The 27,729-nt window shown below is 38.2% G+C and overlaps 2 protein-coding genes and 1 long non-coding RNA gene across 7 annotated transcripts; 2 read left to right on the top strand and 1 right to left on the bottom strand.

Moving 5' to 3' along the window:
• Positions 1 to 270: 270 nt before the first annotated feature.
• ENKUR (enkurin, TRPC channel interacting protein) lies at positions 271 to 16,185 on the bottom strand. The gene is made up of 6 exons (XM_040546983.1): positions 15,831 to 16,185; positions 12,604 to 12,749; positions 9,181 to 9,407; positions 6,914 to 7,060; positions 2,724 to 2,893; positions 271 to 836 (listed from the first exon to the last, which is right to left on the bottom strand). The coding sequence occupies exons 1-6, from the start codon at positions 15,896 to 15,898 to the stop codon at positions 800 to 802; spliced, it is 795 nt and encodes a 264-aa protein (XP_040402917.1). The 5' UTR covers positions 15,899 to 16,185; the 3' UTR covers positions 271 to 799.
• On the top strand, positions 9,055 to 26,468 carry LOC121064853. Its single transcript, XR_005816728.1, has 3 exons — positions 9,055 to 9,065; positions 26,016 to 26,022; positions 26,085 to 26,468. It is a non-coding gene; the product is annotated as an uncharacterized LOC121064853 (long non-coding RNA).
• THNSL1 (threonine synthase like 1) lies at positions 16,139 to 23,943 on the top strand. 5 transcript variants are annotated; one of them, XR_005816727.1, is made up of 4 exons: positions 16,304 to 16,428; positions 19,241 to 19,324; positions 19,801 to 22,457; positions 22,997 to 23,943. XR_005816727.1 is itself a non-coding variant. In XM_040546980.1 (3 exons), exon 3 carries the CDS (start codon positions 19,847 to 19,849, stop codon positions 22,067 to 22,069), a length of 2,223 nt encoding a protein of 740 aa, XP_040402914.1. In that variant the 5' UTR covers positions 16,139 to 16,428; positions 19,241 to 19,324; positions 19,798 to 19,846; the 3' UTR covers positions 22,070 to 23,943. The 5 variants fall into 5 exon arrangements, 4 of the variants coding, with proteins under 4 accessions (XP_040402914.1, XP_040402915.1, XP_040402913.1 ...); XM_040546980.1 differs by having other exon boundaries at positions 16,139 to 16,428; positions 19,798 to 23,943; XM_040546981.1 differs by having other exon boundaries at positions 16,303 to 16,428; positions 19,241 to 19,320; positions 19,798 to 23,943.
• Positions 26,469 to 27,729: the final 1,261 nt, after the last annotated feature.

The following is a 27,729-nucleotide window of genomic DNA, read 5'->3' as shown; positions in this document are numbered from 1 at the left end:
CTGATAATAAACAATTCTGCTGAAATTTCACTTCTATATTTGCAAGAATGTATTGAATTTCTGAAGACTAAACCCTATTCTAGTCAGGACTGGTATAATTCTACAGTCCATCTGTGAGGGTGAAACACCTGGAAATTATGATCTGGAAAGTCAAAGTGTAGAAAAAATAAAATAAAATAAAATAAAACAAAATAAAACAAAATAAAACAAAATAAAACAAAAAATAAATCATCCATTCTAAGTACAGTTGTTTGTAGGAAAGCATTTGATCTATCTTGGGTCTGCTTTAGTTTCCCATCAATTTTTTTTAATCATGTGCCAACTGTCACACTCAGTAGAAAGGTTACCATTGGCAGCAGTAAGTTTGAATTACATACTTAACACATTTGCTTAGTTACACAACTTGCCTTCTCAGCAAGTGCTCAGAATATATTGAAAACCTCAGAAAAAACCTCCAGCAGCTTGTGTCACTATAAAAATGCCATAAAGTCAAGTTGGGGGAGGTTGGAAGATCCTGCTGAAGAAAATCTATTGAACTGTAAATAAAATCAAAGTTACAAGAAGCATTTTAATGTTGAAATGTTAAGGAATGTCTGAGATGACATGCTTTTATATGCTAGGTTTTTGTTTTATTTTGTTTTTAAACCAAGAAGACAGTTTAGAATGTTTTGTAACTAAAGAACATTATAATTTCCCTTAGTTTATAAATACCACAGTAAAAGTTCCGCTCTCAGGTCTGCACACCAGGTCTCAACCTGAGCTGCCTCTAGGGAGTTCCACACAATACCATAGCAAGGACCTACAGTTCTGAAGATAGAGCTTGGAGAAAGGCTGCCCTGTAAGAATAGTCAGAGACTTGCTTATATTATTATTTAATATCTTTTATGAAGGAACAAATCTATCAGATTAATTGAGTTAATTCATATTTTTTCTTTAGTTACAATGACAAGCACACGTTAGTTGACTCACAAACATTTCACCTTCAATTACTGGCATTTCCTGAATGTGTAAATACAGAGTTACATTCTTTGGATTCTGTAAATTTATGTTACCAGAGCTAAATGGTGAGAATATTATCCTTCCCTGTGTACTTTGAAAGGTTTTCATTTTAATATATTTTTCCATAATCATTAGTGTTTATATAAGGTTTCATAGAATACACATCAAAATAAGTGTGGCCTAGTGCTTGTCCTAACTTTTGGGATACACAATCACCAACTTTGCATTTTCATAAAGTTAGTACTGATGATAAAGGAAAGATCCAAATCCAGATCCTCAGCATAACTCAGCCAAATGGTCTAAAAAAAGATGAGACTGAGGCAGTGGGAATGCATGCTATTTTGAAGTCAAAAGCTGCCTTTTTATTTTAAGCCACAAAAAACAGCCATGTTTGGTTATATTGCATTTCTTAAGAAATTATCTTGTACTTCATTAGCAGATAATGTGGCATGTTATTAAGTGATTATAGTCAGTGTGGTTTTGTTAAAATATACAGTATGATTTTTTTTTGAGTAAACAGTAAATAAATTTAATATTTTTTGAAACCACAGTTTTCTTTCAGCTTATTTTATACCTTTCAAAAATAGACATTATTGCTTTACTATAAGTTAGAAACAACAAAATACACATTCCTGCTCACCCCAAGCTTTCTTAGTGTATGTCATAGACAAGTTTAAGATGCACAAGAAATATAACCTAGAATCACTGTGAAGTCTTCAAGGTCCTTTCCGGACAGATTTATGAAATTAACTAATGCACATGAAAATTTGTCTTTTAATAGTTTATTTAAAATTCTTGACATCATCCTCTGCTGCTGTCAGATATTATGAAGTCACAACAGCTGCTGGTGGAAATAATTAAAATAATACAGAAAAAGCTGTGTTCTGAAGTAAAGGTTAAGCAGTAGGAAAGAAAAGCATTTTTTCTTTTCATGGAAATAATTGCAGTATACTATGTCAATATCATTTCTGCCTAGGTCATGACTCACATAGTAATATATTGTTTTCATTCTAACTTTACACATATAAAAGCAATCAGAACACATTTTTGTACTTCCGTTGTAGATTTAATATAGTATTATGGTGTTCTTTTTTACATCAGCATACCAAGCTACATGTGGTATCCATATTGCATGAGTTCCTATATTATTATAAGCTTCTGCTACAAAATTTGTTTTTGGTAACAAAAAATGAATACACAAAATGTTATGTAGAAGCCAAGCCATTTAGAAATACAATTGCTCAAGCTTTTAAGTAAAGCACAACAGCTCTTTAATAACTAGACCAGAAGCCATCCCACCCTGAAGTTGTATTTACCAAGCTGTCTTCAGCAGTCAATTATTCCACTTAGTTTTGGCTATGCAGGGAAAGAAGTGCTCCAAACATACAAAAGAGTATTTCTTATGCTTTTTGTATGATATTTATAGACATTTTAGTAGTTGATAAAAATTACAAAGAATAATAGATTAAAATCATGTTTAATATAACTTGAAGTTATATTAAACATTTTATTTGAAAAACCCGTGAATTATGCAGATGAGAATTAGCTATATGTAACAATTTTTATAAGAAGCTACATCCTTATGTTAGTTGAATATTACCTTCTTCTGAATAGTTGAAAGTTTCAATTTCTTTTGAGCTTTGTGATTTTTTCTTTTTTTTTTTTCTTGGAAGGACAGGAGTATAGAAAGATAAAAGAGGCAATATCTGAAAAACAGTCCTTACTCATTTGCAATGTAGATAACTTTGTGCTTCTCAATTACATCTATGTCATGCTCCAGTTGTTTCATCTGTGATTCCAGCTTTTCTTTATGCAACTTCTTGGGTACGGTGTCTATTTCTACCGAAAGACACTGAAATTCATGATGCACTTCCTCCCAGTTCTTTTTCAGCCCCTAGTGCCATCACAAGAAAAGGAAATACATGAGAAAAATGTACTTCGTTAAGAATAATATGCGCATTGCATAAGAATAATATGCACATTGCAAGGTTTTGGTTTTTTTTTTAATTGCCTTTAAGTGTCACAGCAATGTTAAAACAATAGATAAATATATGAATAGTGTTTAATCATCTTAAATAGTTGGACTAAATCAATTAAATGCTTAAAAGTCAGGGTAGCTGCAACAGAAATAATTTTGACTCTTTTTGATATAATATAAGGAATGATCTTCAGAATACCTTGTGCTTTGGAGAGAAAAAATTAGTCTTTAGCGGGCAACAACCAAGTAATCATCAAACTAGCCAATGAAGGAGGAGCTACAAAAATTCTAAACTGACAAAGTATATCAGTATGACTAACAGTCAGCTCCACAGCCTACCAGGAACTCAAGGAAGACTCTACACTTCATTTCCAGTCCCGTGTATCTTCAAGAAAAAAACAGTATAAAGTTAACAAAGAGTGAAGCTTCCTTATGCTATGTAAGAGACTTTCTATGCTGTCAATAATGGACAGGTAGGCAACTTTAAATGCTCTATTGTATCTAAATCTAGTATGCTCACTGAGGAACTTCTAGGGTTCATAAAAGCTCCCCCAAAACTCATGTCACTCAAATGACTACTTTTCTCCAAAATGTAACAGGAACTATTTTACAAACTTCACCACAGAAACCACTTCCCTCAGAAAGAGCAACCTTGCTGCTGCAGATACCACTGCATTGCACATGGTGCTACTGACCTTAAGAGATCACAAGAATACCAGTGCTTGGAAATCCAGCCCAAATTCAATGGCATTCTCACACAGTTTGCCTCACCACCAGCTTCTATTCCAGCAACAGAGACCTTCTTCAGACCACGGGCACCTAACTGATCTCACAGTATTTTAACTGTTATGAGCTATTCTGAAGAAATTCTAAACAATTGCATTCCCTTCCCAATCTACATCTACAATAACATACACATGCAACTTCTTTATAATTTGGACTAAAAAAATGTAGCTGTCACTGACCCTATCACCGAAAATTTAAACAACTGCCACCTGTCTGGAGTGAGGCTACACAAAGAACTACTAAAGTGAACCGTATCTGCCACATATAAAAGCCCAGGACTAAAACCCTGCCTCAAACAAACAAACAAAAAGCAATAATCTGAAACATACTCAATAAAATTTAAAACTTGCCTTTACATCCTCACAATTAGTGCAACACATGCTCTTACTTTCTCTCCTAAAGAGGATGACCAAAATCTGCACATCCTGTATATTGCCTATACCACAGCTGAGCGTAGGTTATTCAATGCACAAATGTCCTCAAGAAGACTGTATGCGTGAACTTAATAATCACACCTACTATAAGGAACTCATACAGCAATCAGCAAGCAACACAATATGGTTATCGGTGAGAGAACACTTTTCCAAAACAACTTCATTTTTTTGGCTCTCAGTTTTGTTTCCTTAAGGGATATCACAAAATATCTTCAGAAATGAAGAACTGAAGTTAATCTCCCAGGAACTACATTTTCAACTCTCCTCTGTGATTCAACTGATACACTGATTTCATGGCACACTGTGATTTCCAAATTCAGGTCCTTCTTCTCCACTATTCATCTTTTCTCCCAGACTTGATTATTACCTTGCTGAAGTCCCATTTACAAGAATTATTCTTAATCCTAGCTTTGAATCTGTGGCTTCCGTTTTAGACCTCAAGGACTCTTGTGCCTAAAAACTTGTCTGATTTGGTCCACTGTATGAATGGATTTAAGAGGAAAAATGCCCTTTCCCTGCAAATGCCCTAAGCATAACATACATTTTAATATGAACTAATATTTTACTAATTCGAAGCAGTGTATTTGTTGCACAGAAATTCATATTTTTTTGTATATTCATACCAGGCATTGACTTGGTGTTGCCTATAAAGGTTATTCCAACAATCTTCATATACAAATACCTACATAAATTTAAAAACTCTGTCTCAACACATGAAAGAAGAGCAATGTGCAAGGCTGTTTATTTACTGTCTTGTAATGCTACTTGTCTTTTAATCTAAGGCTGTAAAGCACTTATATAAGGCTTCTAGTCTACCAGGCATAAAGTTTACTTTACAGATATATAGTCATGAAAATAAATACAGTATTTCTGATATTTTGAAAGAAAAGTCATTCAAAACTTTTTGAATAATTCTACTTTCTCTACATCAGTAAAAACTGGTTTGGAAATCATTGAAAACAGTGGGGTTTAAAACACATTAGAACATCCACTCATCACAACTTACTCCATCCCTGTAGAGGGAAGAGATCAAAAGCAGTTCAAAATTCCCTTTGTAAAAATCTCCCTCGCAGCTCTTCCAACAGCAATGTAATATGCTGACCACTACTGCTCTGGGCTAGACCACAAACTGAAGATCTAACTCTATATAAGGAATTCTAATACACCCTGGATCAGTGAGAAATATGTACTGCATTTATCAACATTCTCTTTTATTCTCATGAAAGTTCAACCAAAGTAAGCATAATGGATATATAGTTCAAAAATGTTGGCACAAATTACTTCCATTTATTTTTGTAGGTTCATAAGGCTTGATTTTGTTCTCAGACATCTATTGCCACATATTCTTTCAAATCAGATAGTGCACGTGTTCAATAGTAATGTCAATTATTTTAAAAGACAGGATTTCCCATGTGTCTACAGCTGAGCACTGGGTAGAAGTCTCATACCCTGAGGACACTAATTCCTCCTGAAGATATATCTGTGTAAGTCATCTGGCCCATGACTGAGCACGTTTTTGAAAAATTTAAAAGAAAATACTGATTTAACAAAAATAATCCCCCCCCCTTTTTTTAATTAAAAAACAAGATTTCTGATTACTCTTGTATTTTAATAATAAAGAACATAATTTTAATCAAACAAAATCAGATCTGTGAGCAGCTGAACTCACATGCCTTCTTTCACACATATTTTTGCTGCACAGCCAACTTGCTGGACCATCAGATTGTCCCATGCCTTCCTCACTGTAACAGTATGTTCATCTTCCCCCTTGCTGTTATATTCCTTATACTGTGGTCAATGCAATACCCTCACTTCTCTCCCAGTTAATCTTTGCAAGTAAGTTAGACACTGGGTTTTGTCTCTAGTTATTCTGCTGATTTTTTGTGGGAATTTAGCATCTTCGAGATGTCAATCCACCTGCTAATTTGCTTCAGATGTCTGCCAAGATCCAAAGACATTAAGGAACAGACCGACAAACAGAGACCACAGTAATGTAAGCCTAATTTTCACAGGAAATTTGGCTAAAAAGTGGTTATGAGAAATTCCAGTTTAAAAATTGGATATAATTTTAAAATGTTTATTTTCTCTTTTTGTCTTCTTTTTTACTTCTCTGTATCTTTTATGGCATTATTTAATTTTAGAAAGACTTGTACAATAAAACTTTCTGAAAGACAGTATACAAAAGAGCTTGACAAAATAGAATTTTCCAGTCATTGTTCTACATATATATTGCAATTTAATTCTGTTTGCTGGTTTTGCCACATTTAAAAGCATGGCCTTATGTTTTAGCCAGTGAGGTCATGAGATGAAGACAGAAACTGCCAATAAATGTAGCAATGATGATATATGTCAGGAAAAAAAAAAAGAAAAAAGCATGATTTGTATTTTTTATCATTCACAAGTAGAGAGTCAGAACTGTCTCCAGATCCATATATGTTATTTTCTGCATTTCTTTAAGTTTCACTGAAATTCCAAGTAATTAAAGAGGACATGAATCTAACAGAATTGAAGTACCTGTAAAACGGGACTAAAATTATAGATAGATCAGCTCCCTTCAGGTCAATTTGCAACTGTTCTATAGCTCCATCTAGTGAAAAAGTAGGTAATTCGTTTGCCTTGCTTAAAGATCTAATTTTATTTTATTATTCATATTGACTTACATTACCTCATTAATCTTATGTACATGTTACTAATTATACTAAGTCAAAATATGCACCTGTAGAAGATTTTCCCTTTCTTCATCAGATAACTGCTTCATGGCTTTTTTCTTGAGATACTCCAAGACATGGGTCTCATGTTCTTTCTGAGCTCTCTTCATTTCTTCAGTTCTCCGTGTCACATATTTTGGTGTAATGCCATAATCCTATAAGTGCAAGAAGAAGTGTCTTAATGTGCTTTAAAGAAGAAAACAAAAACATACCTGTGATCTATAGTTTTACAAAGACAGTTTGAAATGGAATTTTGTTCCACTGAGCAATACAATTTTAAATCACCATGTTTTTAGAAGTATGAAATGTAATTCTCTTCGTAGTCTGAGAAAGACATATAAAGAATTCCCTTCATTTTTTTTTCAAAACTTCATAAGAGAATCCAGAAACCAAAACATTTATTTATTCAAACTGATGCTTGAGTGAGGAGTTTGAAATTTGTTAATGACAGAAAGCTAGTTTACATTTTACATGGTGCCAAGTTCTTCTGTCTGGAATGCACATTCCTTGGATACTTTCTTTGAAAAGTCTTCCAGTATCCTGTTTTTTGCTGAAACATTGCATGCCACAGAAGATGCTGAACAATGTTAACAAGATAGGAATGACAGACTATCTCATAATGGATATGGCAGATTTGTGTCTCTGGGAGGAAGAAAAATTTCTGAATATCCCAGATGCACTTGGGGTACACATCTATTTTGCCTTATCCTTTATTAAATGAAGCCTATCTAGCTCTCTCAGAAGGTACTGGAGTCTACCTTGTTTCTACCAAATGCTAAATGATTCACAAATCTTTTAGTGTAGGGTAGCACTCTATGTTAGCCAAACAAAGGTATCACAAGGGCTGCCTGTTCATGTTTTTGCATCTGCTGTTATAAGCTACGTGATATATCTTGTCTTTTTTGCATAAAACTCAGTCATGAATGGACTGTTGAGCTTGGAGAAGACTGACCTTGAAGACATGCCAGTTCTCTCAACTCTTCTGCTTTTTAGAGTTGTCTCGCATGGGGTCCTGCTTACTAGTTCCCTGAGTAAGCTGATGTCTGCTCTCCTGAAGTACAGGGTCTGTACACTATCACCTGTCTCCCTGAGGAACAGAGGATCTTGAACTACTTAACGGCTTTACAACCAAGGTTACCACTGATTATTACACCACTGATCAGTTCTTCCTGGTTTGCAAGTAGCAGAATTAGAAGAGCATGATCAATAGTTGGCTCATTCACCATCTGTGTTAAGGACCTGTTGCTGACACGCTCCAGGAACCTTTGGATTGCTTTCATCCTACTGTGTTGGTCTTTCAGCAGATATCAAGGAGGATGAAGTCTTCCATGAGAACGTCTGCTTGTGATCTGAAGACTTCCTCAAGTTGTTTAAAGAGATTCCATCCAGTTCCTCACCTGACTAGATGGTCTGGAACAACCATGCTTGTGATGCTTACTGGCCTTTCCTCTGATTCTGACCCATGAGCTCATCCAGCCTGTTCCCAATTCCATAGAAGAGTTCCATAAATTTGAACCACTCCTGCAGCCAAAGGGCAAGCACTTTTCTTCTTAAAGAGTTAGCGTGCAGCCATCCATCCACAGGACTCCAGGCAGAAGAGCTTCCCACCATGTCTCCATTGTTCCGATGATGTTAGCTCTGAACCTGCACACAGAGCTCTAGCTTCTTCTGTTGCTCTCGCAGATTGTGTACAACTGTGTACTGACACTTGAGGCAGACCCTCTTCCAAAGAGTTTGATCTGTCCTTCCCACCTTCTCACTCCCCCTACCCTGCCCTATGTACTTATCACCCTGACCTCTGTTCCTTGATTGAACTGTAAGCTTTTAATACCACCTCCAGTTAAAAGCCCTTCTAACGAGGTTAGCAAAGATGTTGTCAATAATATCCTCACCCCGTTTTGTCCAATAGGCCCTATCTCTTCGCCAGCGTCTCTGAAAGACTGCTGAGTGAGCAGAAGTTGAAGAAATTGAGTCCAGCTCTTTGTGTCCCTATTAGTTACTCCCTGGGTTCCCAATGCAACACATTAGTTATTGCTTTAGCGGCATCATTCTGCAAAATTTTTGCTGAGAGCATAAGCAAGTGAATACAGAGCAAAGGCAAGTCACAACTCTAGTGCCAGTGATTTCTCCTTGGTGAATTTCAAAGGTCTACCACAAACAGTTGTGGTATTTAAACATCTAAAAAAACACATAAACATTTCATAGGAGAATGCAATAAAGAATCTAAAAATAGGCATTGCTACTAGTATTTTCACTATAATTTAATAAAACTTACCTTTTTTTTAATATATTTTGGAACAAGTCCTGAAGTTTCAAGCAGATATTTGTCTCCTTGTCTTCTATCAACATAAATAGGTTGAGGCTTTTTAGGCAATCCTGTGATAGCAGCAACTGCATTTGTATTTATAAAATTCTTTTTACTCTGAATTCCCATAACTGGGTGATCTGTCCTCCGTGGGACTGATAATGCAGGCAATTTCTTACTATCCTGTTCTTTTTTTCCTGTGAATTAAGCATGTAAACATTCTCAGTGATAACCTTAAAGAGCTTTGCAGTTTAATTTTATTACATTTTTGAAGAGAGAAAAATTATGTACAAAATTACATAAAACCAGAAAGCAACTGTATCTATGCTGAAAGGATTGTTGGGGAACATACTATAATGAAAACTAGTAGGCTTGTTGGGAATAATAGAAGTTACATAGCTTAGGAAATACTATGCTGTTCTGTAGATGAGTTTTCATAGACTATGCCACTCATTACCTCTTAACTGCAGTAGTATGAGACTTATTTAAAATGTAATTAAAACTACTTTTACCAGAGATGCTCATTGTCAAGACCCTGAGAGCACTAGTTTACCCTAACCAGCCCCACCTGGTGCATCCAGCCCACAGCCATAGGCCCAGGAGCCCCATTTCAGCTCAGCCCTGGGCTGTCAGTCCGTGGCTTAGCTACCTTGCAGGCGTGCCTGCCCTTAGCCCTACTCCTGAAGGGCTGTGTGGTATCAGAGGGTGGACCTGGCCTGCTACTCCACCTTGCCTAGGCCATCGATAAGGCCCATTTTCATCACCACCCCGCTCTGCTTGCACACCTCTGCTGTGCTGGGCCTGCTGCTGTAGGTGAGGTCATTGCCCAGCCGGTGCTGTGGTCACCCTTAATTCCTGGCTCACCTCCCCTTAGGGAGTAGTCGTGTTCTCACTCTTCCATAACACTCATAAACAACTTCTTGTAATCCTTTCTCCAGAGAACACAAGAACCCTTGCCTTTTTAGTATAATCTTTTCTTCAATGTACCAACAGAAGGTCAGCAGCCTCCTGAGTAGTCTCACTTCAGGTGAATGATAAAAGACAATTCATTGCCCACCTTATTTCCCAACAGATATAGCCCTAACTTACGGTAATTATCAGAGAGAACTCAGAAGAAGCTACAATCGTTTGACTCAGGTTGTCTGAGTTCGTGTTCTTCTTTGACAGAAAATAAGTCTGTAACATCACATGTGACAGAGCTCGTTCCTGCAACAGCTGGCTCCTGATACTGGCCCTAAGAACCAGTGGTTTTCTGGGGTTTGTTTTTACAACCTGATAGCTTGCCATAACTTAGTACTGCAGGACACAGACTTAAATGTGTTTCTCCAAGGATGTTACTTTGGAAACCAGCATCTCAGTGAGCACCTGCTCACCCTTACCTGCAGAACACTTGTTTGGGAGCCACTGCTACTTCTAGAGCCAGCAACAGAGTTTGCTTAAAATGAATGGCAGGGCCCAGTAATAAAACAAGATTCAGCTGAAGATTAGGAAACATACTTTTTGTAGGGAATTGCTGAATAATCAAACTCTAGAAGAATGACATTATCCCAGACTTTAGGGAAAAAAAATCAATCTTTCAGTTCTGTCCTTGCTACCTACTTTATAACTAGATGGATCAAACTCAGTTTTCCAGGTGGCACAGATATCATAAGCAAAATACCATAATCCCACATAGATAACTGGTTAGGTTCAAAAGTCTCATGCTTTAAAAGAGGTCATTAAGCAATGTAACTTTTCTGACCTAAGTATGAAACTCCATCCAACAAAGGTATAAGAACTTTCCGAGTTAATGATGCAGTTCCTTCTCAAGATCTCTTAGGATCTAATCGTAGTTATGAAATTACTAGTTTGGATGGAAGCTATGATGTGCCATAGTCATTTTGAGGTTCCAGTACATTGACTCCAAGTGCAAACACCCAAGCACATATTGCTATTATGAAGTTCTGAATCAGCAAGTTGAAACAGAAATATTGTGAGCTGCTTTTCTGAGAAAATTGGGTCAGAGTGCTCAATCTCAAAATATAGCCTGTTTGTAGTAGTTAACATAATTTTACAATAGAAATACTTAAAAGAACCTTATGGACAGCTGCAGGTTATCGGTGAACTGGTTAGATTTCCTGTGCTCATCTAAAACACTAGTGTAGTAATTTAACTTCTTGAGCTTGGAAGCATTAATGCTCAGATGCCATTAGGTATTATATTCTGGTACAGTGAATGCTGTTCAACTTTCCTGAAAAAGTGAAGACCTAATCTGAAAACCACTCAGGATGCCTACAGGACCTAAGGGACCAAAGCTTACTTTAAGGTTCTGATAATCTGTATTGTCTGAGGCATTAAGCCTCCAAGGCCTGCTGTGATAGCCTGTATTTTCAGAGCTAAAGTCATTTGTAAGTACCACGCAAGTTTGGGTGCTGACTCACACAGTCTCTTAGACAGCAGTTTTCAATATAGTACTTCAAGATCTTCTGTTTTTTTTTTTTTTTTCAAGCTAAAAACAATTTCAAGCTAAAACTTTCTAATTCAATTAGAAGTTCTGACAGCAATGTACTTACAACTCTAGCAGTACTAAGAAGGTCATTCCACCCTTGCAGAGTTGGCCATGAAGCTGAACATAAGAACTGCCAACTCCTCATACCCAGTATTATGGTTTGTGCCTGAAAATAGGATGGTGGAAAACTGGTTCTTTGCAATAAAATATTCCATTTTTTAAATTTCTCTAACAAGCAGCCCTCAAAAAAAAAAAAAGTTTTATGCTTTGAACACTGCCAATTTAATGCTACAGGATTAAGAGCCAACAGTGAATACTGAAGAGTAAAAGCTGTATGTTGGTGATAACATCAAGACAGACACACATACCTACTCCATGTCTTCAAGCACTAGAAACAATTAGTTCTATTTTAATATGCCTGTTAATATTATATACTTTATTATTAATGATCAGTTGCAGGAAAGAATGACATACAAATCTAAATTACATAATTGTAAATTGAAACATCAGCAGGATAGAACATACCATCAACATATCTTCCATATTTAAATAGCTGCAGGCAAAAGAGAGATAATTTTTCTGTATATTTCACCCAGCTTTGTACCATGACAGAAAATGCTCACTGTATTTACTAATCACATATACAATCTCCTTTTTGCTTGTTTTAGTATTTTACGCAATAAATAAGAGAAACATTTTCATGAAAAAGCAAATTAATTTCAGTAGCATAGAGGCTATAAATGGAACAACGGAAACAACCCCAGCTTACAAAAATCATTTAAAATTAAATAAATGAAACAAAACAGATCCTCCATAACTAACAATATTATTTTCAATATTAATATTATCAATTCTAATATAATAAAAAATACATTGCCTTTCACATATTTAATGTATGCACTTACTCGCTGGTAGCTTGGGTTCCTTTGAATGTTTCTTCAGAAAGTTTTTTGGAGATGGCACTGCAACTTTTGCTGGCCCCATAGTTTTCCACTGAGCTTTACTTTTCTCTGTTTCATGTTTCACAGACGGTCTAAATGTTGATATATACCTTTGATGTTAAACAATAGGCATAAAGAAGTTAAAGGTCAGAAAATTATTAAAAATACCTCTTCAAAGAATACACATTTTTGCAGTAGTTCATGCCAGAAGACTGAGCTATTTTGTTTTGTACTCTCCCAAACAAAGGCTATCATCATTCATATAACCTCCATCCTAAAACTACGCTCAGCACCACACTGAGAAGTTGTACTTCTGATTCTGAAGCTAGCTTGCTTCTTCGTTCTCCTCTTGTGTCTCCAAGGCCAGTATTATCACAATTTAGGAAACAGTTCCTGTATCACATAAATATTGAACACAGACATTCTGAAGCTCAGCACTGCTTTGAATATTGCATACTAAGTCTGACAAAAACATGAATTCATTATTTTTATTAGGTTATATGTTACACACTTTGGTCTTTGATTTTTAACTACATTTTGAAAAAAATATTTGTTTACATGGCTTTTTGTTCTGTTCAAAAATGCATCCTAAATATGTAGCTGTTGTGCATCTACAAGAAAATATTAATCATGAGCCTACTTTGTTGGATTTTCTACATTTGAAAATCTGTAGTCAGAGGAAGATGCAAACACCAACGTATCTCGTGTTTCAGAACCTGCAGTTGCAGTAGGACCTTGCGTAACAGTAATTAAACATAACAGAGGAAAAAGCTCAGTTGGCTTCAAAAGGTATGAGATCTGTATTGATAATGAGAACATTCAACGTTTCATTCTGTGGAATGAAGCGTATTTTAGAGGTACGTAAAACCTCATGCTTCAGAAAACACTTCAAACATTGTTGAGAGTTGGACAGAATGTCCTTGAACATCACCTTATCTTATTAACGTCTAGCCACTGTATCACTGTCTCAGTGCTCCTGTTGAACCATTTGTTATATGTTATTAGAAGAGATTTGATACACAGCAAACTCTGTATTTCTTAAATGGCACAGACCTGAACTACGAGCCCGAACTACTGTCATCTGTCGTGGTTTTGGCATTGACTTAGAAGGCTAACATGAAAATCACAGCATCTCAGACATGAAAAGACGTATGCACACACTACTGTTTTGGTGTCATGATGCATATGGCACTGCACTTTCCACTTTAATCAAAAGTATGCAAACGTGCTGTGAAAGAAGGCAAATGCTGATCATTAGCTGATCAGCAGTGATTTGCCTCCATCTGAAACATTGCTTGCATGGACACTTTCCTGAAGAAGGAGAACTCAGGAAGTTAAGGCTACTTCAAGTACCTTTCAAAATTTGTTCATCTTTAGGAAACGTGTCATATTAATCATGTACATAAGATTATATATAGTTGCAGAAATAGCCTACAATTATATGGGAGGATTTTTTTTGTGTGTGTTAAATTCATGGCAAACAGCTATATTTTAGACATGAACCCACCACATTCAGAAACTACTGTTTTCCTCACCATTTGGTAAGAGTAGTATCGTAGCCACACATTAGAGAAAGGTAATGACTTTATGATGACTTACTTATTTTGAGGAGTTTGACCTATTAGTATTCACACTGTCTTGAAAACAGAAAGTGAACGAGAAGGTATTGAGATTACTGCATACTGGTATAAAGTTTAAAGCTGTCTTTTAACATTGCCTTTTGTAGACGGCTATAGGCATTCTTTCTGGACAAAGAGTTGTGGCAGTTGCATGTTTTCAGTGACTGCTGACACATGACCAAAACAGTAGAGAAATGGTGTCATGCAGCAATAACAGATGGCTAGAGAGGGCTGCAAGTAAGAAAATGTGGTTATGGGGGACTTCAGAATCTTAATCCATTCAGCATTTGGTAAGGGGAAAAAAGACAATATATTTGTAAGAAGACAGTGAGTTCCTTAGGCCTCCCCTTGGTATATCAAAGTTGGGAAAAACGTAGATGCTTGCCCTGGTTTCATGCCTAGTATCCAGCCAGCTGAGATTGAAATATATATGATCTCATTTTTAAAAAGACCCCAGATTTTGTATGCATTAAAAAAAAATGTTCAAGTCATGCTGTTAACCAGTTCTGACACTGTTGTTACCAGCTGGGTACTTGGCACATTGCAAAGTAAAACAGGAGGTGAGGTGACAAAATGTAAATCAATGAGATGTGAAGGGGATTTAGTCTGACTGTGTACAACCCAAAGAATCCCTTGCCCATATTGAACCTAATGGACTATGGTCATGCAGTATCTAAATCCCTGAGTGGAATTAAGACAGGAGAGGACCTGGTGTGCTGCTTGCCTTCCATAATGTTGTTTCACTGGACTCCGCCTGACAGAGGTATCCTTCATTCACACTGGAAATCAAAAAGGGCATACCATCTATTTTTTGTATGGTGTATAAAGGTTCAGAACTAGAAATCTGGCAAGTCTGAACACTTTTACCTGAAAAGCATTCAGACCTCGTGCCTTTGTTCTAACAAATGCCACAGATATTGCTATTCATTTTAAAGCTACTGAGTTATAGCCTGGGTTCACATTTCACTGAAAATGCTACGTGTAACAGTGTTCTTTCATACAAATAGCAGGAACCTGAAAATACGACATGTACATCAAATATGAACTTCACAGAAACTCTCAGAGGATTAATACTAGGCGGGCAGAAGGCATTTTTAATGCTTTTAAGGTAAGGGGTGAGAAGGAAGCGAAAGAAATGATGTTGGAAGACGCACCTGACGCACGAGAATGCAGGTGTGACACAGAAAAAAACTGAAAAAAAAGAGCTTTTCAGCTGCTCACTGAAAAATCATTAAAAGTGCGAACAACAAGGATGTCACGCAATTCCTGTGCGTGGGACAGATGGCTTCGCAGCTTCTTTGTCACCGAGCGAGGTGGCACCGAAGGCACCAAACTGAATCATCATCAGCTCACGGAGCGGGCTGGAAACCCTCAGATGCCAGCCGGTGACTCATCAAGAGGCACGATAACTCCTCAAAAACTCAAATTTTTTTAAAGTTACCTGCAAAAAGAACTTAATTTTTTTTTAAAGTTACCTGCAAAAAACTCAATTTATTATTATTTTTTAAAAATTACCCGCAAAATACAGCAATACAGCGCCTTGCCAGCGCCGGTGCTCTCTGCCCCACGTACCTGGGCGGCTTGGCGGGCCGCTCCTGCAGGCGGGGCAGGAGGTTATAGATGCTCTCCGGGGCCGCCATCTTGTGGCCCAGCGTCGCGGCCGCGGTTGCCAGGGAAACGCGTTGCTAGGTGACAGCGCATAGAATGGGCGGGGCTACGCCATCGCTCCCCCCCGCCCTCCCAGGCACGCTCGGCGGGTTGCGCAGGCGCACTTGGCGGAGGTGAAGCTGGCAGCGGCACGCGTGCGCCCGGACTGAGGGCGGACAGGCGGGGTGCTGAGGGGAGAGCAGGGTGGCCGCGCATGCGCGGTGTGTGTAGGGGAGCCCGGGTGGGGGGGGGGCGGTAAGTGAGGGGCCTGGCCCGGCCGGGGGGGGGCTTCGTGAGGGAGGGGGCGGTGGCGGCTGTGGTGTGAGCGCCTAATCGCGACCTGCAGGGGCTGCCCTGTCTTGTTTTTCTCTTTTACAGACTTCGCAGCGCCCAGAAGCGAGCGTGGTCCCTTCGTGACGGTGAACAGGACTCCTAAAGCTGCCGCAGTGCCCTCAGATAATGTTTTGAAAACCTCCCGTGGGTGTCTGTGCCCCACGGAGCAGGAGCTCCCGTGGCAGTTAAGGTCTGTCCCCAACACACGCTTTCTGCCTCCTCGCTGTGCCGTGATGCAGCCGCTCGGGGTGTGTGTGAGTGAGCCTGCCACCTCCAGTGGCTGTGAGGGATAGGGGCACTGGTCACCAGGCTTTTGTGCATGGTAACTTGTGGGATTCTTCACCCGTGGGTGGTTTTCCTTGAGGAAATGAGGTGACGAGTGTGCACACAGGTTACTTCTTTTAGGATTTTGGCCTGTGGGAAGGTTGAAGTTGGTTTACTTTAGGATTTTTTTACTCTACATAAAAACTCTGAGAAGAGTCAGAGGGAATTTTTTCTGTGTTAACATTTTTGAGGCATGATTATTACTTATTTTGACCTACCTTGAGGTGTTCAACAGCTGCCAACCGCCTCTGACTTCCTTGGTCTCTGGATTTTAACCATACCTCATGTCTCTGCAAACTTTGTGTCTGTACCGATAACTAAGGGTAATCTTCACTTGAATTCCTGTCATCAGTTGTGGCTGTTAAAATTTTGGTTATCTGCTAGTGATATGTAGGTGCCCTGAGCAGTCCAAGTGGAGGGTTGAGGTGTATTGTCAAAACTTCATTGGAGGTATGGGTATAAGCACTGCTTCAATAAAAAAATAAAATAAAACAACACAAAAACCTGTTGGTAGAAGTAGCAGTAACTAAAGGTGGTTGGTTTGGTGCTGTAAGCTGGTAAACTCCCCTAGACATGAAGTCTAATTGGATTTGCTTTTACAGTAAAACTTTGCCACTGGCATAAAAATGGTTGCGAGCTTGTTTGCATGTATACTTCATGTGGGTACAAAATTGGATTAAACTGTAGTAGGTTAAACTGTTTGAGCAGTTGAATAAAATTCCCTGCAAATTTCTGCACCAAATTAACTGAGCTGATTTCAAACAATCCCTTAGACTGCTTGTAAGTTTATGTAAACATGGCAAGCATGTAACCAGAGAAATCTGTTTCTACTTCCTTTCTTGTTTACAGCTCTAATGTTGGGTGTTTAGTCCCTACAACAAGTCCCTATGTTGTAGATTGATAAAGCAGTCCAGATGTTATATCCTGCAGCTGTGTAGTGTGTACCGAGTGACTACACCTGAAAGTGAATCTGTAGCGCAACTAGACATGTAGACAGGTCACTATGCTTGGCATGATTTGTATGCCTGTAGTTCATAAATAAGGTTTGAAGTGATTCTTATGTTCAAGAAAAAAAATATCACTAAAATACTGCCTCTAACTCCTTTTTGAATCCTGAACATATTTACATCTGGAAGTTAAAATATCTCTTTCCAGCCCTGTAGCTCTGTATGTTTGTACTTACTACAGTGCGTTGTAATTACAGTATGGCTTTACCATGATGCTGATTGTCACAACTACTCTTTACAGCTTTTTTTCTTTTAAATAACTATTACAAAAACCTCTGCATCTACACATTCCGTGCTCAGCTTTACTCTGATGTACACCTTGGAATTACAGCATGCTTATTGTGTCACAGCACGGGGTGCAAACACAGAATCGAATGACGTTTCAGGCACTTGTTTGCAAGCTCATCTCTCTATACAGAAGTAAGTGAGTGGAAAGATTTAGATGATTAGAAGCGCTTTGACTTTGTAACATAAGCTAATAGTTTGGTAAGAATAAAAGATCTAGGAACGTAGAGCAACATCTAGAGCAAGGAGCATCTGGAAGTGGAGACTTTTTGTGGTTTTCTCTTACAAAACCTGAGCCTCTGTCATTTTTGAAGTTGCAGTGACCTGTGTCTCTGGAGTCATTTGATATTACCCACTGTGATAGGGAACAGCAGGGTTCAAGGACTCTGATAACTGTAGATGTAGTTTAACCCTGAGTAGGTCTTTGGAAGATGGTAGGTTTCCCATTTGGTGCTCACCTGCCTTCTGCAACTGTAGGCCTGCTTCTGCTCTCTGCTGTGCTAAAGCACTGTTGAACTGGAGACCATCTAGAGAAAAGGCTCTGAATGGCTGGAAGATTTGGCAGTTTATAGTGACTTCCTTCATTTGTTCTATTTAGTCTGTCCTGATTAACACAGAAAAACACTTCATCATTAAAAATTATTTTTCTGGACAAAGTAGCTGGTATATAAACAAAAAAACAAACAAAAAAACCACCAACCATTGTGAAGCAAGTAGCTGGGGTGCTTGCAGCTAGACTGAGTCTTTAAAATGTAGTTACTAGAAATTGCTGATTGCAGTTTTGGTTATGTGTTACGGTGTCAGGAGGGAATAAAAAGTGCAACTTGAAGCTTAGTCAAGCATTTCTGTCCTGCATATTGTAATGGCTATCCACTAATGCAATCTTAAATAAAAATACTGTTTTTACGTTACATTTTTTTTTAAAGAATTGATGAATAACCCAAGAGGTAAAATTTTACATCTAAAATTATATTAATTTCCTAAAAGAATGTTCCATGTTGTTTTTCTTTAAACATTTTAGTCATGAACAGTAAAGAAATAATAATAACAAAGTTGTTTGCCTACCTACACTGAAAAATGACTCGGTAGCAATTTTCTGTGCAAATTTGTGTGGATTTTCTCCCCGAGCCCTCCTCTTCTATTGAGATTTTGAGTCCTTCACCCTTTTGCTCTAAACATCACACATGTATCATGTTCTGCAACTCCAGTTGATACTGGCATTGATTTCTGTAAGCAAACAAAGTAATGTATTGAGAGTGTCTTGCTTAGTCTGTGTTGAGGATGCTGCTTTCCTAGTGATTTTTTTGAGAGTAGAGTGTCTTCATGATGTTGTCTTTTTCTCTCTCCCACTTTACACCAAATACACCCGATGCAATTCCATTATAGACTTTCTTGGCAAATCGCTTGGTCTGTCATCCCATCAGAAGAGAACTGGATGCAACTCTTCCAGCCTTGCTGTTGCCCAAGTGTGTGAGTTTTCATTGTATTTAAGAGGGTATTGCAATTTTTTAATTCCTTTTTTAGAAAGGAAGTAAAAGACATCTTGGAGGTGGGAAAAGACAGCATTTACAATTCTGATTACACAAGAGTAATTTAATTAACCTTTGTTATTTGTGAATGTGTACTTCTAAATAAGTCTACTAGAAGAAAAACTAATTGATTTTGAGTTCCTATGAACGATATTATTTGCAGATAGTATTCTAGTGTTAGGTTTGGATATCTTTATTTAACCTGAGGATATGGACTGTTTGAAGTTGAATTTGTCAGTGGAGGTGAGCTGGAGCTATGTAGGAGAGGGGGATGAATGATCTTATGTACAGCCCTGGCACTGAAAAAATCATAACTGGATTTGTGTTTTAATTCTTGTTCTCGATTTTATATCGTTTAGGGTTTTTTTGTAGATGTTTGCTGAAGGACTAATTGATATTTTTTTCTTTTTGAAGCAATTAAGTGGATTGTCAAGTTGGCTTGAAAAAAAAACAGCAGCAGAAGATGTTTCATGTTGTAAAGTATCAGCCTTTGAGACTGATAACCCAAAGCAGTCTTTCTGGCTTGTGTTTAAAACTGATGTTTTCAAGACCTGTAGCGTTTGCACAGATATGGAAGTCGTGGTTCTCAAGCCATTCTCTTGTTGGAAACAAAAATATTATCCTGATGGGACCTCCAGGTGCCGGGAAAACAACAGTTGGGAGAATAGTAGGTCAGAAACTGGATTGCCCTGTCATAGATATAGATGATGATGTCCTTGAAACAACCTGGAATATGAGTGTGTCGGAAAAGCTGCAGGATGTTGGTAATGAGCAATTTTTAGAGGAGGAAGGAAAAGCCCTGTTGAAGTTCTCAGCATCTGGAAGTGTCATTTCCCTTACTGGGTCCAATCCGATGCATGCTGCTGGCATGCAGCATGTGAAGAAAAATGGAATAGTTGTGTATCTGGATGTGCCCACAGCGGTTATTATGAGCAGGCTGAAGTCAATGAAGGTGGATCGCATTGTGGGCCAGGGGCCTGACACTTCTCTCAAGGACATCCTTCAGTTTAGGAAGCAGTTCTACAAAAGGTGGTACGACATCCGCGTTCTTTGTGGAGGGGATGTGGCAGCAGAGGTCGTGGCAGAAAAGGTACTTGATGCTGTGAAGAGATACCAAAACTCAGAACTGGAAACTTACATTTCAACTAGGTCTAGTAGGTCTGGAAGGAGCACACAAAAAGACACTCACAAGTATTTCAGTGACGTTGTTATTGAGGGCTTAGCCCCTGATGGAGGGCTCTTTGTTCCTGAGAGAGGACTTCCAAAATTCACTGCCGAAGAGTGGCAAAGCCTAATAGAAGCAACGTATGCTGAAAGAGCCCAGGTGGTACTCGAGAGATGCATACATCCTGCTGATATTCCTGCATCGAAACTGGGAGAAATTATTGGCACTGCTTATGGAGAAAACTTCTCTTGTTCTAAAATTGCCCCAGTTAGGCATTTGACAGGCAATCAGTTTCTCCTTGAGTTATTTCATGGACCGACAGCTTCATTTAAAGATTTTGCCTTACAGATGATGCCGCACATATTTGCGTACTGCATTCCCAGGAGCTGCAATTACTTGGTTCTGGTAGCTACTTCTGGTGACACAGGGAGTGCTGTCCTGGATGGCTTCAGTCGTCTCCCTGACACTGACAAACAGAGAATTGCTGTCATGAGTTTTTTTCCTGAGGATGGAGTAAGCCCCATTCAAAAATCACAGATGATTGGCTGTCAGAAGGAAAACGCCTGGTCCATAGGCGTCAAATCCGATTTTGATTTTTGCCAGACAGCTATAAAACAAATCTTTACCAATTCTGATTACACCGGTTTTCTTACAGTGGAATATGGCACAGCTTTAGCAGCAGCAAACTCCATAAACTGGGCACGACTGCTTCCGCAGATAGTTTATCATGCCTCTGCATACCTTGATCTCGTTCAGCAAGATATTATTGCTTTTGGAAGTCCTGTAGATGTTTGCATTCCTACAGGGAACTTTGGCAACATATTAGCTGCTTTGTATGCTAAAATTATGGGAATCCCTATTAGAAAATGCATTTGTGCTTCCAATGAAAACAACGTTTTGACTGACTTTATACAAACAGGTATCTATGATTTGAGGGGAAGAAAGTTAGTTCCCACTTTCTCACCAGCAGTAGATATTTTGAAGTCCTCCAATCTTGAGCGGTACTTGCACCTGATCGCTGATGGTGATGGACAACTGGTGACACAATTGTACAACCAGCTGGAAAATCAGGGCCACTTTCAGCTGCGGAAAGATCTACTTGAAAAGCTTCGGCAGGACTTGGTGGCTGGCTGGTGCTCTGAGGACGACTGTCTCGCTGCCATTCACTCAGTATACAGCACCACGGGATATATTTTGGATACACACACAGCTGTTGCTAAAGTAGTTGCAGATCGATTACAAGACAGGACTTGCCCAATTATTATTTCATCTACAGCTCATTATTCGAAGTTTGCACCTGCTATCTTGAGGGCCTTGAGGATTGCGGAAATAAAACAGAACCCATTAAGTCAGCTTCACTTGCTGAGTTCTTACAGCCCTCTGCCTCCAGTCCACTGGGGCCTATTAGAGACACTGAAAAAGAATGAGAATGAGGATCACCAGGTCTGTGCTGCTGATCTCAGTGTGCTGATGTCCCGTATAGAAACCTTAATTCAAAATCATTTTATGAAAGTTTTCTGAGCAACTGGTCAGACATCCACTGTGTCAATTGTGTGCTTTAACCATCCGCATGCTTTAATAAAGTCACGATTTGTCTGGCCTGTGTCCAGGCCACAGCGTAACATCTGCAGGGTTATATTCAATTGTCTTCAGCGGTATTTTTAAGTAATGCATGTGAGATTTGTAGTGGTGCTGAAGGGTTCTGAACTGAGAGGACAGAAGCCTGGAGTACTCTTTTGCAGGCCACGCATACTAGAGACAGCAGCTGTGCAGGCTTTCCTTGGCAGTGCTGTCCCCTTCACAAGCCTGGAGCATTCTCTCCTGAAGGAGGAAGGTAATGAAGTCTGACCTTTGTGAAACAGATAGCTGTCGTTTTGTTGCAAGAATGATGTGATCACTTGGCCAGGGGGTGATTGGTTAAACTCTCACTTCACTTAGGGCACTGAAACATAATATGATAGTGATGATGCTCAAATGTTACTGATGAGGGTTGATTTCACTATGAAGATTAAAGTATACTTGTGTTATTAATCCTTGAACCATGCAATTTGATGGTATGCTGTCGTCTTATACAGTGTGTTTTTGTGTGTGTGTTGTGAGGCCAACATTTATGCAAAAAGTCTAGTTATTTGTTTTTTCAGATAGTAACAGCCCCCCCCCCCCCCCCAGTATTTTCCTGTATAAAACAGAATCCTTCATTCAATATTTATAATTTTTGAGATGTGACTCTTTCTACAGTGTACTGTAGTCTTTCCTAGATCTCTTCTATTTCAATTTTCAACTTCTGAATACTCTTCTAATGTTATAATTTGTTAGTGTTAGCAGCAGTCTCCTTTAAATAAGATCCAAACTGTATTTATTTACATTGATTTCTTGTATTCTATTTTTTATCTTAGAGGTCATGTAGCTTTCTTATTCTAATTACCTCTGTTATCAAATTTTTTTTAGAGTAATTTCATTGACATTCAATTCGTGCAAAGCATGAATTACATTACGAAGGAAGCTTCTCAGAGTTCTTGATATCTCATCAAGGAAAAGCGAAGGATGAATTTCAGTGTCTGGCAAGCGCGATAGCATCAGAAGTATTCATTGTTTAACCTGAAATAGATCTGTGCTACCAATCTATTTTTGCTAATGATGACCTCTTTATTTATTTATTTATTTATCAGAAAACAGAGCAGGTTGCCTTAGGAGATCATGTGGTTATGGGCAAACTTACTCTGTTAACTGTAGATTTTATTTCACAAGGGTTTAAAATGTAACTAGATTTCACAGTATGAGAAATGATAAAATGATGATTGGCAAGTTTTGAATGTTATCCAGTTACAGGTAAGAAGGTAAAAGTTCTGAGGAGTGAGGACGTGCAGCTATGGGAGGCTGTGGTTCCCACCAAGACACAAAAAGGGAAAGGTATTGGCAAGAGGGTTGGTAATTGGTAATGTTTTTGCCTCTTTGAGAGTCAACACCTCACAGGTGTCAGAACTCATTAGGGGCTTTGATCAGTTGCCAAAATACAGACACAAGATAATGCTAATAGAATCATTCCACCCCCTTCCCTTGTGTGTCTGCTCGCATTTTTTGTCACATTAGAGATGAAGAAAACACCATCCAGCAAACTACTTGAAAAAATTCTGTTTATGTAAAGTGTTCCAGTGTAAGCTAAAAGACCCAAGCATGATTCTACAATGTGCATTTGCCCCAGTGATATGTTATATAATAAAGTTGTATGTAGCTGATAAAGGTGTGACACAATAGCCCTTTAGATTCTGCCATTCTTGGATGCTTTTTGAGGATCTTTCTTGTTACTTTCTCTGTTCAGACCTTGTTTCTTATTTCTGCAATAACTTTGGAAAATCATTTTTGTAACATGAGGATGACCAATTGTTCTTTTTTTTTTTAAAAAAGCCTGTAAGGAAAATGTTGCATAAATATGTTGCCAAAATAAAAGAATTGTGTAGGTAATTAGTGCTCATCCACCTTTCATTTCTGAATGTATCAATTTGATTCTTATATTAGTCCCAAGTGGAGAAAAAAAAAAAAAGTAATGCCCTCACTGTATATGCTCAGTACAAAACATGAATTCTAAATCTTAAAAAAAAATATAAAAATAAAATCCTGGAATGGGAATTGGTTTCATCTGGAAGGTGGAAATTCTGTAGTACCTGGTTCCACAGGGTTTGATACCATTTGTCATTGTAGAGCAATTTGTCACACACAGTTACAGTACATTCTAGAAATACCTACAAAGAAGAGCTTATTTTCATGGAAAGTACCTAAAAGAGAAAAGTTGAGATTCTAAACAAGATTAGGCTAGGAGTCTATGACCTACCTTGAATTAGTTGATTATTAGATAAAACAGTAAGAACTAAACTACATGTCTAACAGAAGATTTATTTTGGCGTGACTCAAGCAATTGATATTTCAAAGTTCATGGTTGTAACTCAAGCTTGGTTTGAAGGAGAAAGTAAAATTCCTAGTTAATATTTTCATACCCTGTGAGCCACTGTAACAGTTGACATGGTTACTTGAATCAAATAAGTACAGAAATGAGCAGTTGTACTTAAGGGTTTTTAATGTGAAAGTAAGTAAAGATAGTGATTAAAGAGCATATATGGTCTTAGTACATTTCTCAGAATATCTAAACTCATTAACAATACAATATTTAATTGTTTAAAAAAATAAGAATTGGGCTTTGTTATACCTTAAATGAACTATTTTTGTGTGCCACATCTGCTTGTGGATCCTATTAATGGGTGCTATTAAAATACTGCAGTAATGTCACGATCCCAAATCTACACGGTATTTGTGACCAGGTGCTGATGCTGTGTTGCGGTAGCACAGTCCTCTGTCTTGCTTCAACCTGCTGGGCCTGGAGGAATGGGAGAGGAGAAAAAATTTCTAGTGTGCTCACTGCTGTGACTGGCTGTGGGGGTATAGGATAGGACAGTGAGGGAAGCAATCCTTGCCCTTTCCCAGCCCAGCTTCTCTAAATGTCATTCAGCAAAATACTGTATTTCAACAAACATTGTGCAGGTTTTTTTTCCTCGCTGTGTTACAAAAGATTCAAAGGTCATTAACTGTTAAGAGTGAAAGCAAGTACTGTTTTTTGTCATTTGCAGACATTGTACACATTGAATTTTGTCATGTAATATTTTCTATTAACTTCTTTAGGTGCACTAAATGATGCACAAAAGCAAATCTACATTTTAATGGTTAGTAGGATTCTCAAAGCTATTTGGGCTTGAAGTACACAGTTTGCTCCTATTTGCCTAAAGATGGGATTTTGCAGTCTAAATCAATGTCAGCCGGGTTTACAGAGAGTGTGAGCATGTATATATCCACATTTTTACTAGCTTTGTTGGCCTGGAGTGATAGCATAGCTTTAGTTAAGCTATTTTCTGTATAGATAAATCTTTGGTGAACAGTGATGCCACATGAAAAATCTTAAAAGCAAATGTAACAAGGAACAGTTTGTAATGCCTATATTTACACTTTCTATTATAAAAATATTTATGTGGAAAATACTTTGTGTTTCTTGCAGACTTACCAGCTGCTCATTACTTGCCTTTGTAGAATCATAAAGGTTGGAAAAGACCTCCAAGATCATCTGGCCCAACCGTCCCCCTACCACCAATGTCACCCACTAAACCACGTCCCTAAGCACTGTGTCCAACCACTCCTTGAACACCCCCAGGGACGGTGACACCACCACCTCCCTGGGCAACCAGTTCCAATGCCTGACTGCCCTTTCTGAGAAGAAATGTCTCCTGATTTCCAACCTAAACCTCCACTGGCACAACTTGAGGCCGTTCCCCTGTGAGAAGAGGCCGACCCCCAGCCCCCCACACCTTCCTTCCAGGTAGTTGTAGAGAGCAATGAGGTCTCCCCTGAGCCTCCTCTTCCCCAGACTAAACAACCCCAGTTCCCTCAGCCGCTCCTCACAGGACTTGTGTCCCAGGCCCTTCAGCAGCTTCGTAGCCCTTCTCTGGACACGCTCCAGGGCCTCGATGTCCTTCTTGTAGTGAGGGGCCCAAAGCTGAACACAGCACTCAAGGTGTGGCCTGGTCCCGCTTCTCATGATGACAGTGATTTTTGGTAAAGTGTCAACAGAACAGTTAGGGTTGATTTCAGAAGAGAATTCTGTTTTCTTAGTGTCTTAGAATTTAAAAAGAATTGCTAGTTGTGTCTTTGAGATGATGGGATATTTTAGCAGATGGAACTCTGAATGGAAGAGTCTTGTTTTTCAAGACATCAACTTTGCTCTTTAAAGACATCAGGAATGCACATTGTTAAGTACGTCATGTTTGGCATGCCTCAAGTATGTGTGTAGTTGTTTGTATCTACTGTGTTCCTTCTAAATAAATACTGCAGGATCCATGATGTAGCATTTTCTTTGCAAATATATTCTTACCAGTTTGATACAAAGGAAGTCCCCTGAGAGAGGTAGTTTCAGAATTTGATATTCTTAAATCTCAAAAAATGCGCTCCTTCATGTGTTTACCTGAATGCTAGCTATGTGGTAATTGATCTAGTGATCTCCCTTTGCTGAGACTGACAGATGTGAGATATTTCACAGCATCCTGGAAGGAAAGTATGTAAAAAAATAATAATAAAAATAAACACACACACACAAAAAAAAACAACACAACAACAAAAAACACACACAAAAAAAACCAAAACCACAAAAATAGCAAATGTCTAATACTAAATGTCTTATTTGGATTGCACCACAGATTTAACTGGTGCTGCTTGGAAAGTCTGTCCTCTGCAGAATTTTTATAGAAAATGAAATATATTGCAGTTACATCTTTCTCTTATTCATGGTTATTTCAGTGGAGGTGATAAACTGGTTGTCTGGTAACAGTTGGCTTAGAGAGCAGTGCTTTGGTACACTTGGAGTATGATTTCAAGGTTCTGGGTATAAAACCCATACTTTTGAGTGGTTGAAATGCTAATACAATGAGCTTTGAATTTCAGTAAATTAACGTGAACAAACAGATAATTCCGAATGTACATTAGCACTTTGAGAAGAATGTAAACGTTACTGTGTTTTTTCATAATACTTAAAATGTGCGCATCATGCTCATCAAAAGTGGGAAGCTGTTGCTTCAGCGAGATCTTTCAGAATGCAGCAGACTAAAAGGTATCAGTCACAGTGTTGCTCTCCAGCTTAGGTATTATAACTGTTGAGGATCTACAGGTGGATCTAAACAGTTTTTGCCTTTTATTCCAGAAGAATTTATTGTCTGATGGCACTTAAAGGTGATCTCCGGTTCTTGCATGACTGGTGTAATAAAATGGATGCAAGGTTCAGAATAGAGCACAGAGTAGGAGGCTAATGCATAGGAAATAAAATGGTAAGTGATTGACAGAATTAAGAAAGCACCTGATTTACTTGTTTATGTACAATTTAACAAAGTGGAGAAACCACAGTATTTTCTCCTGTGCTACAAAAGAATGCATTTTTTTCATAGAAAGCGTATCTTAAGCTTTACAAAATCAGTTACATAGGAGAGAAATTTTTGCTCTAATATTTTATTTAGATATTTCATTACTGCTATTTGGAATACCCTTAGATTTTCAAATCTAGATTCAAATCTTAGATTTTCTTTTATTTTAAATAACTCACTGCTATAGGTACATGTAAAGTGTTATCACCCAATTTAAAATTCATCATGACG

The sequence above is a fragment of the Cygnus olor genome, chromosome 2 (assembly GCF_009769625.2).
Source record: "Cygnus olor isolate bCygOlo1 chromosome 2, bCygOlo1.pri.v2, whole genome shotgun sequence".
NCBI classification, from domain to species: Eukaryota; Metazoa; Chordata; class Aves; order Anseriformes; family Anatidae; genus Cygnus; species Cygnus olor.
The sequence above is the reverse complement of the archived record's forward strand: the minus strand, read 5'-3'. Positions and strand labels throughout refer to the sequence as shown.

Excerpts from the sequence above, each read along its gene's own strand:
- ENKUR (XM_040546983.1), bottom strand. The coding sequence starts at position 15,898 with ATGGCGGCCCCGGAGAGCATCTATAACCTCCTGCCCCGCCTGCAGGAG. Across the intron at positions 12,750-15,830 it reads CGGCCCGCCAAGCCGCCCAG|GTATATATCAACATTTAGAC; the intron begins GTACGTGGGGCA and ends TTAACATCAAAG. Across the intron at positions 7,061-9,180 it reads CAAAATATATTAAAAAAAAG|GATTATGGCATTACACCAAA; the intron begins GTAAGTTTTATT and ends TTGCACTTATAG.
- THNSL1 (XM_040546980.1), top strand. The coding sequence starts at position 19,847 with ATGTTTCATGTTGTAAAGTATCAGCCTTTGAGACTGATAACCCAAAGC.